The sequence below is a fragment of the Planococcus citri genome, chromosome 4, assembly GCF_950023065.1.
Source record: "Planococcus citri chromosome 4, ihPlaCitr1.1, whole genome shotgun sequence".
Taxonomy (NCBI): Eukaryota; Metazoa; Arthropoda; class Insecta; order Hemiptera; family Pseudococcidae; genus Planococcus; species Planococcus citri.
In genome coordinates this window covers 59,594,546-59,612,630 of record NC_088680.1, presented here as the reverse complement: position 1 = coordinate 59,612,630, position 18,085 = coordinate 59,594,546, and the positions used below count along the sequence as shown (strand labels likewise).

General features: G+C 31.5%; 2 protein-coding genes across 2 annotated transcripts; both read left to right on the top strand.

The window, feature by feature from the left end:
* The first annotated feature begins 441 nt into the window (after nucleotides 1-441).
* Nucleotides 442-5,684, top strand: LOC135843857 (uncharacterized). Its single transcript, XM_065361892.1, has 6 exons — nucleotides 442-727; nucleotides 823-1,083; nucleotides 1,167-1,448; nucleotides 1,539-1,610; nucleotides 1,754-1,843; nucleotides 5,508-5,684. Exons 1-6 carry the CDS (start codon nucleotides 584-586, stop codon nucleotides 5,565-5,567), a joined length of 909 nt encoding a protein of 302 aa, XP_065217964.1. The 5' UTR covers nucleotides 442-583; the 3' UTR covers nucleotides 5,568-5,684.
* Nucleotides 5,685-9,978: 4,294 nt separating this feature from the next.
* Nucleotides 9,979-16,604, top strand: LOC135844281 (gustatory and odorant receptor 24-like). The gene is made up of 12 exons (XM_065362435.1): nucleotides 9,979-10,147; nucleotides 10,222-10,475; nucleotides 10,550-11,187; nucleotides 13,625-13,696; nucleotides 13,789-13,878; nucleotides 13,986-14,706; nucleotides 14,785-15,038; nucleotides 15,109-15,369; nucleotides 15,450-15,731; nucleotides 15,804-15,875; nucleotides 15,965-16,054; nucleotides 16,337-16,604. The coding sequence occupies exons 6-12, from the start codon at nucleotides 14,592-14,594 to the stop codon at nucleotides 16,391-16,393; spliced, it is 1,131 nt and encodes a 376-aa protein (XP_065218507.1). The 5' UTR covers nucleotides 9,979-10,147; nucleotides 10,222-10,475; nucleotides 10,550-11,187; nucleotides 13,625-13,696; nucleotides 13,789-13,878; nucleotides 13,986-14,591; the 3' UTR covers nucleotides 16,394-16,604.
* Nucleotides 16,605-18,085: the final 1,481 nt, after the last annotated feature.

Below are 18,085 nucleotides of genomic sequence, written 5' to 3'. Positions count from 1 at the left end.
TTGTTCTCAAACTATGTATTTGTACGAGTACCTACTAAATGAAATAATTGGTTATAATTTGAATTTGAAAATGTAATAGGTATGCGATTAGGTACCTACCTCATCATTTGCAATGTAAATAAATAATAACTTACACACGATGCAGGTATACTCGATACCCTTAATACGAGCAAAAAACGTAATAAATTACAGCTTATCAGCGAAAAATACACATTAGTCACGAAACAATGTGGAAAATACCAGGGTCGTGTTTCAAAACTGCAACACATTTTTTTCGCACAGTATTGAAAAAATATGGATGAAAATAACCAATATTACCAATGTTTTCGAGTGATGTTTCAGATTTTGAAAATACTCGGCATATTTCCATTTATATTTTCGCATCGAGGTAACTCTTAGAGCTCTATCTCAGCTAAGTACTTAAATTCAGCCCGAGTACACTTACTTTATTTGATATCGAATTCAATTTTCAGAAACTTCCAAAAATTTATTCACTTCGAGAGTAATTACGTTGATTTCTGCATCGTTTTTCTGCGTTGTATGGGTAGAAAAATACATTTACGTGATCAAAAACGCTAACCTGATGTTTGAGAATTTCCAGTATAATATTTTCGTTCGAATTATACCTCCGGTAATCAATAGAATAATGTTTCTATTAATACCATTAATGACGTGGCGAAGCCATAGGCGAGTATACAATCACATGAAGCAGTGGCAAAACTTACAAGTGTGTTGAGCTGGTTCAAATAAGTAACCAACATATAACAGATAGGTAAGTAAGTATTTTAACAAATAAGGACTCATACTTGGGTGTATTTTTAGGATACACTATCTGACATTCAAAAATCACCATTTTCGTTGCCTTTCAAAAACACGATACCTTATACAACTATCGCCATCTTGATAGGAACCATATTGATTTTGATACCTTTAAAACCATACTTCGATATTGAGATAGCAGCTTCGAGCAGTATTTTATCGTACCTTTTTCTAGGAGAGACGGTGATATTCGTAGCACTTTATTGGCTAACTAATTGTTTATTTGTGGCATTAGTGGCTAGAAATATTGTCACTTTGATCAATGTACGTATTTTAGCTGTTTAAAATATTACGTGGCTTAAAACTAGACATGGATTCATTTTTAACTTTCATCCACACTTCCATAGCAATCAATAACCAGCAAAAATGAAGACAGTTTAATGAAACTAGTTGATTTTTGGGTCAAATTATACGACTGGAATGCAGAATTCCCATCGACAGCTTCCATCACATTTTTAATCAATGTGTTAAATATGATCGTAACGATGGTGACTTGCCTCTATGCGTTTACATTTTTAATTTTCGTTGAAGAAGATAAAAGCGCCAGTTTAGCATATTTCACTTGTACGATTATATCCTTCTTGATACTGCTGATATTTTGCGAATCGTCTAATTTGGTTTTGAATCAGGTAAGTCCGTTTCTGTCAACAGAAAAATTTTTAATCAAGTTTCATACTTTTTTGAAATCTGCGTTTACCGTTTTTTTTTTTTTTTTTTAGATAGGAAGATTAACACACGTCTGCCTTTTGACAACAGATACAAAAGAAATGAATCCAAGAATACTGAAAGTGGTATGGAATACCTACTGACATATAAATTAAGCAGAATTTTGGCTTTTCATTATCATAAACACAACTTGCAATTGACAAAAATGATTAATTTTTTACCAATTACGATCAAATAGTAAATTAACATGGCTGGTTTTTTATGACAGATTCTAATTTTCATCCAAACTATTGAAACCAAGCAACCGAAAATCATGATGAATGGTATAATGATCATAAGTCGTTCCAGTCTTATCTCAGTAAGTATAAGAAATGAGGAATCAACGCGGTTAAGAAAAATGAAATATCGAGAAAGTGAGAAGAAAGTGGAAGGTTAGAGGGAACAACATTGAAAAAAAATAAGCCAAAATTCGAATCAGCACTATCAAATTATCAAAAATACCTATCTATACAAATGCTGCTTCATTTTTCAAAATTTTCAAATTTTAATAAGAATTGAGAGGAGGAGGCGTTGCTCTCACAAACGATGTTGAGATCTCAGTTTGAAAACTGGTTTGTTCCAAAGAAGATGAAAAAGTATTCCAACTGCTGTAAAAAGGGGTCTGGTAATGATTGGCTATATTGGGAAAGGTGGTAATAACATAGTGCCTGGGGGATTCCAAGAAATATTCCTTAGAGAAGTTATATTTCTTCGGACTTGTCTAGCTCAGAGGGTAGGCTGTCAATCATTCTCAACTCCTATTTAACACTAATCTGAATCTACTCGTGAAATAAAACACAGTAGACAAATCATTTTACTCCTATATTCGATGTAATTGAATAAAATGGTTTAGCGTAATTATACCAAATAATCTTAAACTAGGTTAATATTATTCTGTGTTGACATGGAAAACTGTCAGCAGCATAATTGGTCAAGACTATGCGGATTGTGCAGAACTATCTCAGGAACATGCCTGGCGTGCGTTTAATAAGCGAGTGAGATTAATTATAAAAGTGCGGTAAAGTTACACTACTTATAATTAATAGGGTGGTGAAGGAAACTGGGTAAGATTCAGGATACATCTCTTACCTCAACACTGTACACGTTCCCAGCTCGTCGGGGTGCTACTCATACTAAGCACGTCGCTGGGTATTGGTTGGTAGGTACACGTTCAATTGGGTCGCCATCCCTTAAATCCGGAACGATAAGGGATGCTTCCATAGTATCATTAATCGATCGACATAACGCGATTAATGTTCACAATGTTAATTATGTATAAAACAAATTCACCACGCGATGGGTAACATTATAAAAACAGGGAGAGTGGAACTTAGCCACTCCAGCCTAGCGTACTCCGCGACATTGGTACAAGCGAGCTCGAGGTACTTGGACCAAGTGATGCTGCGAGGTTCACGATCAGAGCTTGGAACCTCGGATAGAGAATATACTTGTACACATAACCTTCAGTCCCCACTATGGAATAAGTTCAATAATCTTTGCTGAGAAGACTTTACAATAAAAACCACGTATTGCGGTTGGGCCATATCTCACCCTTACACTGCAGCTAAAAAAATTTTGAATGATAGCTTTCCATATTTGAATTCATTTTGAAAATTAAGCTTTAGGTACAAAAATTCAAATTTGTACTGATCAAATTCAAAAAATAATTCATTTTGAATCTCCCATGTATTCCCTTCAAAACTCTACAAATAAATTTGCATCAAGTTCAACCAAGGGTTGCCAGATGATTGGGAAAAAACCATGTTCACAGCTTATAATTTTCAACATCGAAAATCAGTTTTAAACCTGTTGCTTTTTTGTTAGAAATGAATAAAAAATGCCAAGATTTGGGGAAAAATGCAAAAAAAATTCGCGAAAATTTTTAGCATTGGCGTCTTAAACAGGTTTGAACTCTCTCTCCAAAAAAAAAATCAAACATTTCAGAAGTTTATTTAAAAAGCCAAAATCAAGCATTTGAGATCAATATTCCGTAAAAAATGTATGAAAAATTTAAAATTCCCGTATTTTTTAGAAATTTGTAGAAATTTTTTTTCATTTTTCAAAATTTTAAATTTTTGAACGAATACAATTTTTTTTTGTAAATCTGGCAACGCTGTAAACAACCCGTCTTGAAAAAATTTGACAGTTTGGTGAAAATTAAGGTTCACCCGGTCACCTTCCTCCCTCCCCTCCCCACTACAATGGACGGGGAAGAGAAAAGACGCCAATTCTGGCGAACTGGAACCTTTGAGAAAACTAAACGAAACTGGAAAATCCTTCTTTGTTTTTGGTTCCAGTTAACATGGAATAGGTTGAAGTTGTGTTAATAGAATTGCATACTCAGTTCGCCGTAAATCCAGAAGCACGTGTATTATTTACGGCGAACCGAGTATGCAATTCTTTCGACACCAATTTTTCCATTTGAATTCTTGCAAAACTGCTCAAGTGCTCAACTACGAAAGCACACTTTCAAGACTGGTTCAAATTGAAGCAAATCTGATTGAAAAGTGGTGAAGAAAATATTTCAGAAATTCAAATTTGATTACAAAGGCTCTGTGAAAAGTTCGAAATTCCAGTATAGCGTGAAAGCTCAAATTTTTATACGTACAAAAATTGAAAAATGTTAATTAGAAGTCTAAAAAAATTACAACGAAGACTATTTTTTAACCCTTTTTCAAGAAACCAATTTTTAAAGAGAAAATTTAGCATCTTGAGGGGGCACAAAGGCCCTCAATTTCGATCAAAATTCAATTTAATATGTAGGGTCACGGGTGGTTAGTTGTCAATAATTGTTAGTTGTCAGATTGCGTTTTTAAAAGGATACATGAACGCTATCCACACAAAACCTTCATAATAACTTCATGCTATACCTACTAATGTTCCAACATGCAAAATTGGCAATATAGCTTTTTATTTGGGGATACAGTTTTGAAAAAAGTGATTTTACAGGTGCGAAGTTACACATGTTAAATTGGAACTTTTCGTTTTTAAACATCAAAAATTTGTCAAAAGTAAATAAATTATACATCAATTTAAAGGAAATTTTATCACGGATTCAGTAATCACATGTTCAATTACAAAAAATTTTGAAATGAATAAAATTTTTTGGTACAAAGGTGAAAAACGAGAAGTTGTTAGTTGTCAAAAAAGGGAATATTGTTAGTTGTCAATGAGACAGTTTACCAAAATATGCATCAAAGTGGAAAAATATTTTCAGAAAATTATCTATTGCATTATTGAATCATTTTTTTTCTGCCTTTCATTTGTATAAAACGAATAAAAAGTTGAATTGATCGATTTACCTATGCAAAAAAAAATTCAAAGAATGACCAGTCAATTTTTAAGTTGTTTATGGATATTTTTTCAAGTTCTTTGGTTTATCTATAAGTTTAGTCCTTCTCACGTGTTTTCTTTCTGAAAATTTTTGAAAATTGAATTGTAAGTTTTTTTTAATCAATAATGAATGCGTGTTTGACAACTTACAACAGGGGTGGTTGTTAGTTGTCACAAAAAAGTATCTCACTAAATCCACCATTAACTATTCATCACATGAACCAAAATTCAATTTTAAAAAAAGAAAACACGCGCAAAGAATCAAGCTTTCAAATGAGCTCAAAACGGTGAAGAAATATTCATAAATGGCTTCAGAAACTTCAAAAAACTTTTTTTTTTGACAACTAACCACCCGTGACCCTACTTGAAGTGGAATATCGAATTATTATTAGTTTGAAGTTTTGAGATTGATATTGAATTATTTTTTGACCTGGTCTCTCTACGGTTTTATCCCTCTCCCTCCCCTCTCGTGTCCTTAAACATGATCAAAGTATGCAAAAATTGTAAAATGGCACGTGAGGCTTCGGTAGTGAGTTCTTAATTCATATTTAGTAGCATATCGATAATAGTTTGAATCAGTTCTTTAATTTTTTATGTCACATCGTAAATCCAATCGACATTTAATCTTTGTGACAAATTTTATGTTTTAGATTTCCGCAACCATCATTAATTTCTTGATTGTATTGAAACAATTCAACCCGCTGGGATGATGATTATTTTGTCGAACATGAAATTCAAGTCAATTTTTCTCTTTTTCAAATAAGAAAAGAAAATATTACAAGTGGTATGTCAAACGATACTCGAACAATAAACGTGAAATATTTCAACAGGTTTTTTTTTGTAATTAATTAAACTACATTGTTGAAAATTGTTCAAAGTTATATCTCAAATGCCAGTAAATACCCAATCCACCTACATTGAAAAAAGTTTTAAAAAAAGAGCTGGAAAAAGTTCGATTGTGTAAATGAAAATGAAATGAACGTCTATCATGCAAAAGTAACCAAACAGACATTCCTGTAGTTACCCATACAAAATGAAATCCTCCAGTGAGTAATAAATCGATGAAAAATACGATACAATGAGTCACCATGGGATAATTTAATTTAAATCAACTTCGTTAAAAACAAAAAAAGTGGGAAAACGAGAAAACCAACTTTTATTACAATTTGAAAGTATGTTCTTGTTATTGTAATTTCGAGCACGGGATATACGTTAATGAACTTGCAGCACTTTTACTAAGATGAGTCTTGAACATGATGGAAATGAATACGTGGATACTTTAAAACCGATTCTATTTCTTTTGAAATTAAATGGCGTACTTCCCATACAGCTGGAAAGAAAAGGTACAGATAAACTTTATTTTTATTAGCTCAAATACTTACCACCTGATTACCTGAGTATTTTAAGACCGCTGAAAATAGAAGAATTTGGAAAAATATCCATAAAAGAGAACTGCTAATTTATGATCTACTTAACGTGTTAAAAAAATCATGTTACAGATAATTTGATTTGGTTCGTGATTTCCAAAATAACAGCCTTAGTGTCCATCTCCGTATACATGACCACTGTAATCAGCAACTCAATTTACGTATTTCGACAACTGAATAAACTAATTCATAGATACAATTTGGATCACTTACTCGTACTAGCTCCTCCTGTAACTGCCAGACTATTCATATTTATCATACCATTCACGACTTGGGGTAAAAGTAAAACTCTCCATCGTTATTGGGATAATTGGAAACATTTCCAAGTAAATCAAATCAAACTACCTACTTATATCAGTTTATCGTAATAATTATAATTATTACATAATATTTTGAACCAATAATTTCATTATAAAACTAACACATCTTAGGATGAATACGAATCAATAACTGGGACTGTTTATGCAACGCGAATGAAGAAAAAAATAAAAGTCGCTACAGCTGCAGCTTTTTCATTAACTTTATCAACCGTTGCGTTATCACAAGTGTTTTATTATAAAGGCACCGTTAATGTGAATTTCGTATCATCTTGTTTCCTAGCTTCCACTATAAATTCAGTAGCTGCATATTGGTTCATCAATTGCGTTTATATCAGAGCTGTGGCTAAAGATGTGCTTCATCTGGTTCAAGTAAGATATGGAAATAAAACCAGTAGGTAGGTATTCAACTGCACCATTTGAGGGGGAAATGTTTGGATTTGGTAAGGTCTGGTCAAACCAAATCAGATCTATTGATCAGATGCAATAAATCAAATCTTATGACTAATCAAAAACTAAATTCAAGTACGCAAACAGTTCAAAGAAGTAATTAGAAGGAAAAAACAGATAAAACGCTAGCAAAATAAAATCTTGAACTATTTTGCAACTTTCTGGTAAAAAAGCTACACATTTTGGCAATTTTGGAAATTCTTTCAATTTTTGACAAAAAAATGGCAATTTTGGCAAAAAATGACAATTTTGTCAAAAAATGACAATTTTGTCAAAAAATGACAATTTTGGCAAAAAATGACAATTTTGGCAAAAAATGACAATTTTGGCAAAAAATGACAATTTTGGCAAAAAATGACAATTTTGGCAAAAAAATGACAATTTTGGCAAAAAAATATGACTATTTTGGCAAAGAATGACCATTTTGGCAAAAAAATATGACTATTTTGGCAGAAAATGACAATTTTGGCAGAACATGGCAATTTTGGCAAAAAAATGACAATTTTGGCAAAAAAAATGACCATTTTGGCAAAAAATGAAAATTTTGGCAAAGAATGACCATTTTGGCAGAAAATGGAAATTTTTGGCATGACTATTTTGGCAAAAAATGACAATTTTGACACAAAATGGCAATTTTGGCAAAAAAAATGACAACTTTGGCAAAAAAATATGATAATTTTTGCAAAAAATGACAGTTTAGGCAAAAAAAATGACGATTTTAGCTATCAAGACAATTTTGGCAGAAAAGCACAGTTTTTGTCAAAAATCGCGATTTTGACCATTTTAGCAGCACGAAGAACTTTTTGCCAATTTCTGAAAAAAAAAACAAGGCTTCGCACAATTTTTATAAAAATAGTGAATCTTATTGGAATTTAATATTTGGGGGGGGGGGAAGTGAAATGATTTCAACAATTTTGCTAAACAGCAGGAATTTCTGAAAATTCTTGGCAAAAAACGAGACTTCGGCAATTTTTAGAAAAAGTGATACTTTTTCGCAAGTTTTGCCAAAAAAGTGACATTGTTGAACAATTACTAAAAAAATGATACTTCTTGAAAATTCTTTGTAAAAAAAAAAAACAATTTTTAACCATTTTGGTAAAAGGCGAAAACTTTTGTCAATTTTTGTCAAAAAGTAATAGTGTTTTTGTCAAAAAAGTAAAACTTTGGCAATTTTAGCAAAAAACAACATTTTTTGAGAATTATTGATCAAAAACAATGATGCTTTTTGGCAATTTCTGGCAAAAAACTATTGTTTTAAATAGTTCTTCAAAAAAGTAACATTTTTTTGACAAATCTGCAAAAAAAGTGATAATTTTCGTTAAAAAGCAAGCCTTTTATAATTTTAGCAAAAAGCGCAATATTTTTTGGCAAAAAATTTTTGGAAAAAAAATTATAATTTTTCATAATTTCTGCCAAAAAGCACAAATATGGCAACTTTTTTGTATTAAAATAAAAACTGGATTTTTGAGTAATTTTTGGAAAAGTGGAAATTTTTGTCAATTTTGGAGGAAAATCAAAACTTCAACCATTTTAGCAAAGGGCAGGACTATTTGGCAATTATTGGCAAAAAATTATTCTTTTTCGCAATTTTTGTTGAAAAAGCGAGATTTTTTCAACTTTTTGGTAATTTTTGTCAAAATAAAGATTTTTTGTAACTTTTTGCGAAAAAGCAACCATTTTTAGCATTTTTTATCAGAAAATGAGGCTTTTTGCTCAGTTTTTTGATCTGATCAGATTCCATTCTTTCCCACAGATAATAAAATATTTTCATTCAAATTATACGAAATTCAAATTCGAAATGGTCAGATAATTGAAATTGAATCTTTTTTTTTTCATCCAGAGTAAGTAGCCTAATAAATATTCACACAATATATTTTCAGAAAACTGTTCAAGAAGGCCACGATGAACAAAAATTAAACCAGCTCGGGAGACTCTGGGTGACCTTATGTGAATTAGCCGATCAATTCAATACATCCCATTCGATTCTTTTCTTGGCATATCTCATGTTGATTATCATTCTAGCCATTATATCATTTTATTCGGGAGTTACATCGATGTTCATTCGAATACAGAGTTTCGTGTATGCTTTGCGATTCATTTCCTGCGGTTTAGGAGTTCTAATGATAATGATATTTTGCGAAACAGCACATTCGGTGTATAAACAGGTAAATCGATTAATTTCATTTGAGATAAAAGGATAAATTTCAGACTACCTATTCAAATAAATGACTGCGATTCTTTATTCATTTCTAGCTAAATTCTAAACAAGAAGAAATTCTATTAGAAGGGAACACCTCAAAAATGGATGTAAGGATGTTGAACGCTGTGTGGGGATTTTTACAAACGATACAGACGAGAAATCCTAGAATTAATTTGAATGGGTTTTTAACGCTCAATCGGTCATTATTTCCATCGGTGAATTTCTATTTTTAAATATTACCTAGTCCTAGACTTACACATATATTATGTATTTTCATTTTTTGTTTGCAGTTCACTATTTCAATATCTACTGCTAATTGAAAATTCGTCCTTTTTTCAGATTTTATCGATTAGTATCAACTACTTGATAGTTCTCAGACAATTTTCACTCAGGAAATGAAACTTTTAAGAGTTGGCACCTTGAATAAATTCCCATCTAAATACCGACATACCTTTCTGAGACCTTCAAACAGAAGCAATTCGAATCATCAAGGTGATAGTAATATTGTTAATGTGTTTACTCAATAGGGCAATAAAAATGTTTGTGACATGATACAATTGCTTAATTCGCAGTTGAAATAATTATTTATTAACTTGTAAGTGATAAAGAAAAGCAGAGTAGTGGCCATCGAACATTAAAATTCAACGTTTATAGTCACTAAACACGCAACGAAAGAGGGAATTTTTTAAACATACTCGTACAACCAAGTACAATTTCTAAAGTGCTAATGAAAATATCCAGATCTCAATAAGTACTTACAGGTGCATGTAATAAATTTCGGTGCTATTTTCAAGAAATGGTTCGGAATGGAATTCATAATTATATCGATACAATAAAACCAATACTATTTCTAATGAAAATACTGGGAACGATGCCATTCCATTTAAATGAGAAAGGTGATTAATTAAATTACGATTTTCACCATTCAAACACCCTTCTACATAATTTCAAACTTTGTACCATGTTTCAGAAAATATACCTACATTTCTGACATCTAAATTTCTATCACTAATCGGCGTAATTATTTATTGCACCAATGTTACTTTTAACTTGGCTTATATGTTTCGGCAAATGACCTACTCGGAGGATAGTTTTAGTTTCAAATATTTAATGGGGATTGTGCCCAGGTTAATTGTTCGATGGTTTGTCTTCATGATACCTTTTTGCACGTGGAATAAACAGAAATATTTAAGCGAGTATTGGAAAAATTGGAAACACTTCCAGGTTAATGTTCAATAATAAGCTCACAATGCAAGTACAATTTCTTCTGTATTAAATCGACATTTCAATTTTAACAGGACAGATATGAAAAAATATCCGACAAAGTGTACGTTTCACGGTCAAAAACAAGCATAAAACTGGCTACCTTAATCGTCTTACTTCTCACATTATTTATCGAAGTATTAGGATATATTTATGTACACGATGGAAACGATTATACCAATTTGATCGCTGGAGGTTTAGCTTATTCGACTGTCTTCACTGTGGGAGCTTATTGGTACACAAACTGCATTTACGTGAAATACGCAGCCGCCGATTTACTTCATTTACAAAAGGGAAGTAAGACGAATAGATCGATTACTCCATTAAATATTGCCTAATTATTAATTAGTCAAATTGTGGCTCATTGATATGTTTCATTTTGCAGAATGTAATAGAGAAGAGTATGAACTCAAATGATCAACAATTACACGAAATATTGTCAATTTGGTTAACTTTGAGTGAGCTAATGGAAAAGTTCAATGCTGCACATTCCGTTCTATTTTTGGTTTATATTTTAGGAATTGTTACGGCTATGATTATTTTTTCCTATACAGCAATTTATCATTCAACGTATCAAGAAATGTCCGAAATTGTTGTGCAATTGACAGGAATTTTAATAACTGTGATGCTTATTTTTGTAATATGCGAGACTGCGTATTCAGTACAAAGACAGGTACGTAAGAGATGCTGTAATGCCTTACTATACTAGGAGAGCTTTGCATTGAAAATGTTTTTTTTTTTTTGTTTTTTTTTGGATCATCTTTTTTCTCTCAAATTATTCAATTTTGTGTTCAGATACTTTCTCGAACCAAATTCGATTTTGTAAAAATTTGTTGCAAGTTTTCAGAAGGCCCCATAATGGCTTAAATAACTGGTAGTTTTCGAACCAGGAAGGGGAAAGTTGAAATAAAGTAATCATTCACAGAGGTTAGTTTTGTTTTAAAACGAATTTTTGCGAAAAAGTTGAGAAATTGCCATAGAAATGACCTGTATTGGATTTTAGAGTTTTTTTTAAAATAAAAATCAACATTCAGCATTAAAAATTTTGATTAGTTAAGTATTAGGGCACATCCTTTTGATACAGTCTGGCTTCTTTCAAATCGGAGAGCAGTAGGTATGGTTTAAAAGAAATACAAGTGAATAAATTGGAAATTGAAAATTGATATTTGAAATAAGAAAAGCATGAAGTTGACCTTTCACTGTGAAAGTTGAACTTTTCATGATAAGTAGACAGGTACATAAATTAGAGCCTACTACACGTAGGCTATTGAAATTTTTTTTAAAAAATGCAGTTTAGACACATCTTTTTTTATCATTTTTTAACAAGTTTATTCTCAAAATAGAGTCTCAATGCCTCAGGTGTAAGAAGGGGGTATAAAAAAGTTCTGGATTTTGATCAAAATTCGTAAAAATATCAAAAAATGTCTTGAGTAGGGTGAATTGCAAAACAAATGTTGGAGGATTTTGACCAAATTCAATTGACACCTTTCTTTTTGATTTGAAGCTCACTCAGAATAAATGATGCCTTCAGAGGAACGCTTTAGAAGGAGAGATGGATCCTCGAAGAAAAGACTATTTTCTAAAAAAAAATCGTGACTTTTTTCATTCGAGCACCTACCTAGCCTATTTTGGGGAATATTGCTCACAATGCTCACTCCCAAACATAGTATTTGAGATTCTGTGTCAACTTAGGCCATTGCTATCAAAATCCAAGACCACTTTTAGGGTTCTATTGAGTGGATGAAAATTTTCAAATCGATTTCTTTTGGAATAAATTCGTGCTTTAAACATTTTTCTCCTGAAATACAAAATATTTCTCATCAGTTAAGCCAAAACACCAAAAAAGTTCATTTTTGGAACAGGAGAAATATTTTGGAACGCAGTGGTGCCAATTTCTCAAGCATTATTACGAATTTCAATAAACCAAAAAAATTTCATACTCAAGTTTTTTGTTTATTTTTCTCGATTTTTTGAAATTCCTAAAAAAGACTAAAAAAAAAATTGGTACCATTATTATTTCAAAATATTTCCTCAATTTCAAAAATGATTTCTTTAAATATTTTGGCTCAATTAATGTAAACTAAGTACCTATTTCAGAAAAAATAATTCAAAACACGAATTTACTCAGAAATAAGCGATCAGTAAAATACTGGATATGGTCTTCGATTTTGATGAAAAGGGCATAAGTTGAAGCAGAATCTCAAATGTCATTCTTCCCAGAACAGTTGAGCAGAAGCTAGACTCAAAAAAACGCGATTTTTCAAAAAACACTTCCTCTTTCAGCACCCAATATCTCCACTCCACAGGCACCTTTGGGTCCAAAAATTTTTCTGAGTGACTTTACACTGAAAATAAAGGTCTCCGCCAGATTTGACCGAAATCGCCCAACCCCACACCTCCCCATACTTACTCTAATGGATTTAATATGATGAGTTTGAATACTCACATTATTCTTTTGTCTGACTCCTATCAACCTCGCCCCTCCCACCATCTCACATGTGCCCCAAACATGATTGAAAGTACAAAAAATTCAAAATGTCAATTGAAGCGGTATTTGTTGAATTTTTGGGGATGAGCAGTTCAAATATTCACTTATTTTTCAGACACGACTAATCAAAAACCCAAACCCTCACCACTCTCTAATTTTTGAACAAAAATCACGAAAATACATATGATTGTGATGAGTCATAATATCTATTCGTTTTTTTAGATGCGACTCTCAAGTGCCTTCCATCTCTCAAATTTTGATGAAAAAATACCTCAAAATTGTAAAAATGTGGTTGATTTGAAACAATTTCGCGGCTTCCAGTTTCAAAATTGATTGAATTTTTCAGACACCTCGCCTTCAGGTTCAAATTACCAAAAAACCCATCCTTCCACTTCGAGAACTGGGAGACATTTGGAGTGAACAGAATTTTTAAAATTTATTGGTACCTTCGCATTATTTAAGATAATGATAATAATTTCAAAAGCAGAGAGCAATTAAATAATGAAAACCAAAAGCAGGCACCTCTCCTAAATAAATATTTTAGAGTCAAAATAAGATTTTTAAAAAATGCACTCCAATACTCTTAATTTCTTGACTGAACACTTCATTTTTTTTTTTACAGATTAATCAAAAACAAAAAGAAGTATTATTACAAGAAAACACCAATCACATGACTTCTAAAATGCTTCATAATGTAAATACATAATAAAAATGAGATCAGTTAATTTTGAAGATCCTTTTTAAATACGAAACCAAAATTCAAACTCATTCACTTAAATTTTCCAGGTGCTGTGTTTTTTGCAAACCATTTACGTTAAAAACCCTGCAGTGAATTTGAACGGATTTATTGTGCTGAATCGTGTAGTATTTCCATCGGTAATAATTTCATTTTTTCATTCTCATATAGGTACAAAAATGATAAGGAAAAAGAATGATAAATTTATCATCGACTGTGTTGTTTTTTTTTTTTTTTTTTTTTTTAGATTGCATCAGTTTGCATCAATTATCTCATAATATTGCGTCAATTTTCCCTGGGAATTTAAAAGAACAATACCTATATACGTATACAAGGACATTTTTGAAATCATTTTCAATCAAAACTGAGCACACCCACACAACGTGACTTGTACTGCATACAGCAAGTGACCTACCTAATATCCTACCTGAATGCATGTGTATAAATGATAGGTACCCACTCATATCGCTCGAACTGAAGGATGAAGATAGATTAAACATTACCTAGGTATCTATTCTAACATAAAGTTATAGTTAATTCCGCCTAATTTTGTATCACGAGTATTTTATAGCTAAAATACACACGAACATTTGTAATAAATAGACGACGATAGTGCTGTAATAAATCGTACAATTAAGATTTTACAACGATGATAAAGTTGACAGGTATAATAATGAAAACATAATCACGTACCTCAGCTATATTCCTACCTACGTATTTACTTATTAAATATTCGGAACTGAAATAACGACGAATAAATGACTTAAAACCAACACCCATCAAGAAGTTATGATTTTAATTAGTTTCAAAAATGCAGTAGGAATTTGTTCAGTCAGTTTCCTGTTTGGGAAATATGTTCCCATCAAGCATGTTCAAATCGAATAAAAACGAATATTTGAAAACAATGAAACCGATGCTTTATTTGATGAGAATAATTTGCGCATTGCCATTTTGGATAAAACCACAACGTAAGCCTATTTTTATACACCTAGGTACCTGCTTCATTTTTTTAAGCCTTATAATGTTGCATTTTTTGTCATCTTCAGATGAAATTCCTCGTTTCGTATCATCGAAGATTGTTGCCTCAGTGAGCATCGTCTCGTGTATATTTTTTCACTACCATTTCGGAAGCTACGTATTAGACATGCTAATTCGCACAAATATGGCTAATATTGTAAGGTTGGTGGCAGCTACAGGACCTGAAATGCTTTTTGAACTGTTTTGTTTGGCCATACCACTAATAATGTTGAGCAGGAATAAAGAAGTACAAGAATATTGGAACTCGTGGCAACAGTTTCAGGTAGCCTTCGTCTCCACGAGGTTGAAATAAAAATTCGAATAATTATTAATTCTACATTTTTAAACCGTAGAAAGAATATGAAAATGTGATTGGAACACCTTTTGTATCAAGAAGTCGAAAACACGTCAACATAGCAGCGCTAATCAGCCTTTCGTGGTTAGCTTGGAGAAGTATTTACGCTGCGTGGTTTCATTATCATGTATTTAGTGGTATCGTCGATTTCCTCACGAATGATTATCTTTTTTTCTCACTTTATGTTATATCCTTCTACTGGTTTGCCAATTGCGCCTATATTAGCTCGATATCGGAGGATATTCGTATTCTAGAACAGGTACATTGGTACAATTACGAAATAGATCACCAATAAAATATTAACGAACCTTTGCTAATAATCACGAATGAAATTTTCAGAAAATCATCAGCGAGAAGAAAGATCACTTCAAATTGAAAAAACTCATCTCAGTATGGTTAAATCTGTGCGATATAAGTAATCATTTCAACGAAGCTCATTCCTTCTTATATTTGATATTCTTCATGTTAATAGTGATCTCTGTTATCATCTATGTTTATGCTCTTTTATACTATTCGACGTATAAAATCGTGTACCCTTGCACAGTCTACATCAATTTGTCATCAATGTATGTGATTTTTCTTCTAGTAATTTGCGAATCGGCGCATTCAACTTATTACCAAGTTAGTAGACCACTAGGCTTATTTAATTACAATTAATTTAAGCAAAATTTAAAAATGGATTTTTTTTCAAAGATGAATTATCTGCAAAAGGAAACTTTACTGCAAGAAAACACAATGAAAATAGAGACTGCCATGTTAAAATCGGTATGCATATTGTATAGTTATCTTTTAAACAGAAAATTATATATGTAGGTAACTATGATTTTTTTAATTCATCAACTAATCGTCCGCAGATATCAAGATTTTTGCATACGGTCAACTTGCGAAATCCAACCATGCATTTAAATGGATTTTTCCCCCTGAAGCGAATAGAATTTCCAATGGTAGGCCAACAAAATTATATGTAATTACTAATTACTTATCTATGTACAAGTAACTATTTATGTGACCTGGTCTGAGACTATATAGGGGCCACGAGTCGGATTCTTCATCTCCGATTTTTTGGTCATTTTGAAAACTAGACGTCATTAAGAGTCCAATAAGACCAATCCCAGCCACCTGTTATGGCCCCCTTTTTTCAGACCAGGTCACATATCTGTTTTAAAAGTCTCATTTTTTACTTTTCTCGTTAGAATTAATTTGTTTCGGTTTGTTCTGTTCTTCAGGTTCTCACTCTTTCTATCAACTACTTGATTATCCTCCGCCAGTTCGCTGATCAATGAATTAAAACATCTGTGACCAAATCATTTCGTTTGAAAAATCATTTCAAGTTTCCACCATCATTAATAAAAATTCATGATGAAATACATATTATTTTCATCCCATTTTCTAGTACATACCTATTATATTATGTAATTTTATAGTTGTCATAGACTTCAAGTTAAACATTTTTCCTCGGAAAATTACAGGAAGAAAATATATGTATTTTGTTAATTCGGGCATTCTTGATCAGAAATACATACTTAGTAGTCAAAAATGCCGAAAAATAAATGTTTTGAACTTTCAGATAGCAAAAAAAACGTTGAGAACATTGTTATTTAAAGAGACAAATGAAGATTCCAGAATAAAAATTCGATTAAAAGCAGAAAAATTCCTCTGAAAAATTAGAGTAAAAACGTTTAAAAAAAATCAAAAAAGCCTCCAAAACATTCCAAATAAAACCACCAAATCTTAATAAAGTTTTAAAAAAAACTCTCAAATTTTTTTTTAACATTCAGGCAGAAAAAATTACTAAAATTTGGCGCAAAATTAGGAGAAAATTTTATGAAAATCACGAAAATCCAAGAAAAGAAAAAAAGTTTCGCCGAAATCAAGAACAAAAATTTAGGCAGAAAAACGAATTAATAAAATTCAAAACAAAATCATGTAAGCGATGAAAATGGAGAACTCTCGAAAATTCAATCATGAAAAATCACTGAAAAATCTTAAGCAAAACTCAAGACGATTCAAGAGGAAAAAAAATAATTTGATCTTGGAAAAAAAAATTATTCGAAGAGAGAGAGAAAATGAAAACCTACAAAGGACCATTAATTAAATTTTTGGTCCATGTTTAGTACCTATCTACATTTTTAGCCAGTTTCCGAGTGATGCCTTGAGTTTAAAGAAAATCTGATGCCAGCAATGAACTCACCATCCCAAAAAAAACCAGATACCTATTTTCAGCTCGTTTTGGCAACATTTATACCAAGTTACTGATATTTTTCAATTTTTATATCAAATTTTGAACGAGTTTGTACATATGTTGATATCATATTCAAGGATGTGAATTATTTTACGTTATTTTGCGTATTTTTTCTGTCGATTGCTTTCGACATGAAATCTGCTGTAAAATGGGTTGAAAAATTGTATGGACTTGATGTGGTTATAGGTATGATCATATTTAGCTGGGTAGATCTACTCAGATTAGATCTTTGTTTTCAAAAGGTATCGTTTTTAAACCAAAAAATTGAAAAAAAGTTTCGCTTGTTCGACAAAGATATCGAAAAAGTATCTTTTTGTTTACCAATAATTGCCCAGATGAAGCCTTACTTTTTGCTGAAATTGTCAGTCTCGCTTTTTATCAAAAAAAAATGACAAAAATTTTTGTTCTGTTGGCCAAATGGCTAAAAAATTGTTATATTTTTAAACAATCCTAAAAGTCACTATTTTCGAAAAATTTTCCAAATATCTTGCTTTTCCTCCAAAATTGCTGGAAAAATCAGCTTTTCATCAATTGGAATGTCTCAATTTTTCGAAGATAAAAGTGAAAAAAAAAATACCAAAAAGTTGCAAGTTTTTTTTACATGAAATAAAAATGCAAAAAATCTCACTTTTTCGACAAAAATTACGGAAAAATATAATTTTTGTGTCAACTTTTTGCTTGGTACAAATTCTCACTTTTTAGGAAATACGCTAAAGATTTTCCTTTTTTCCAC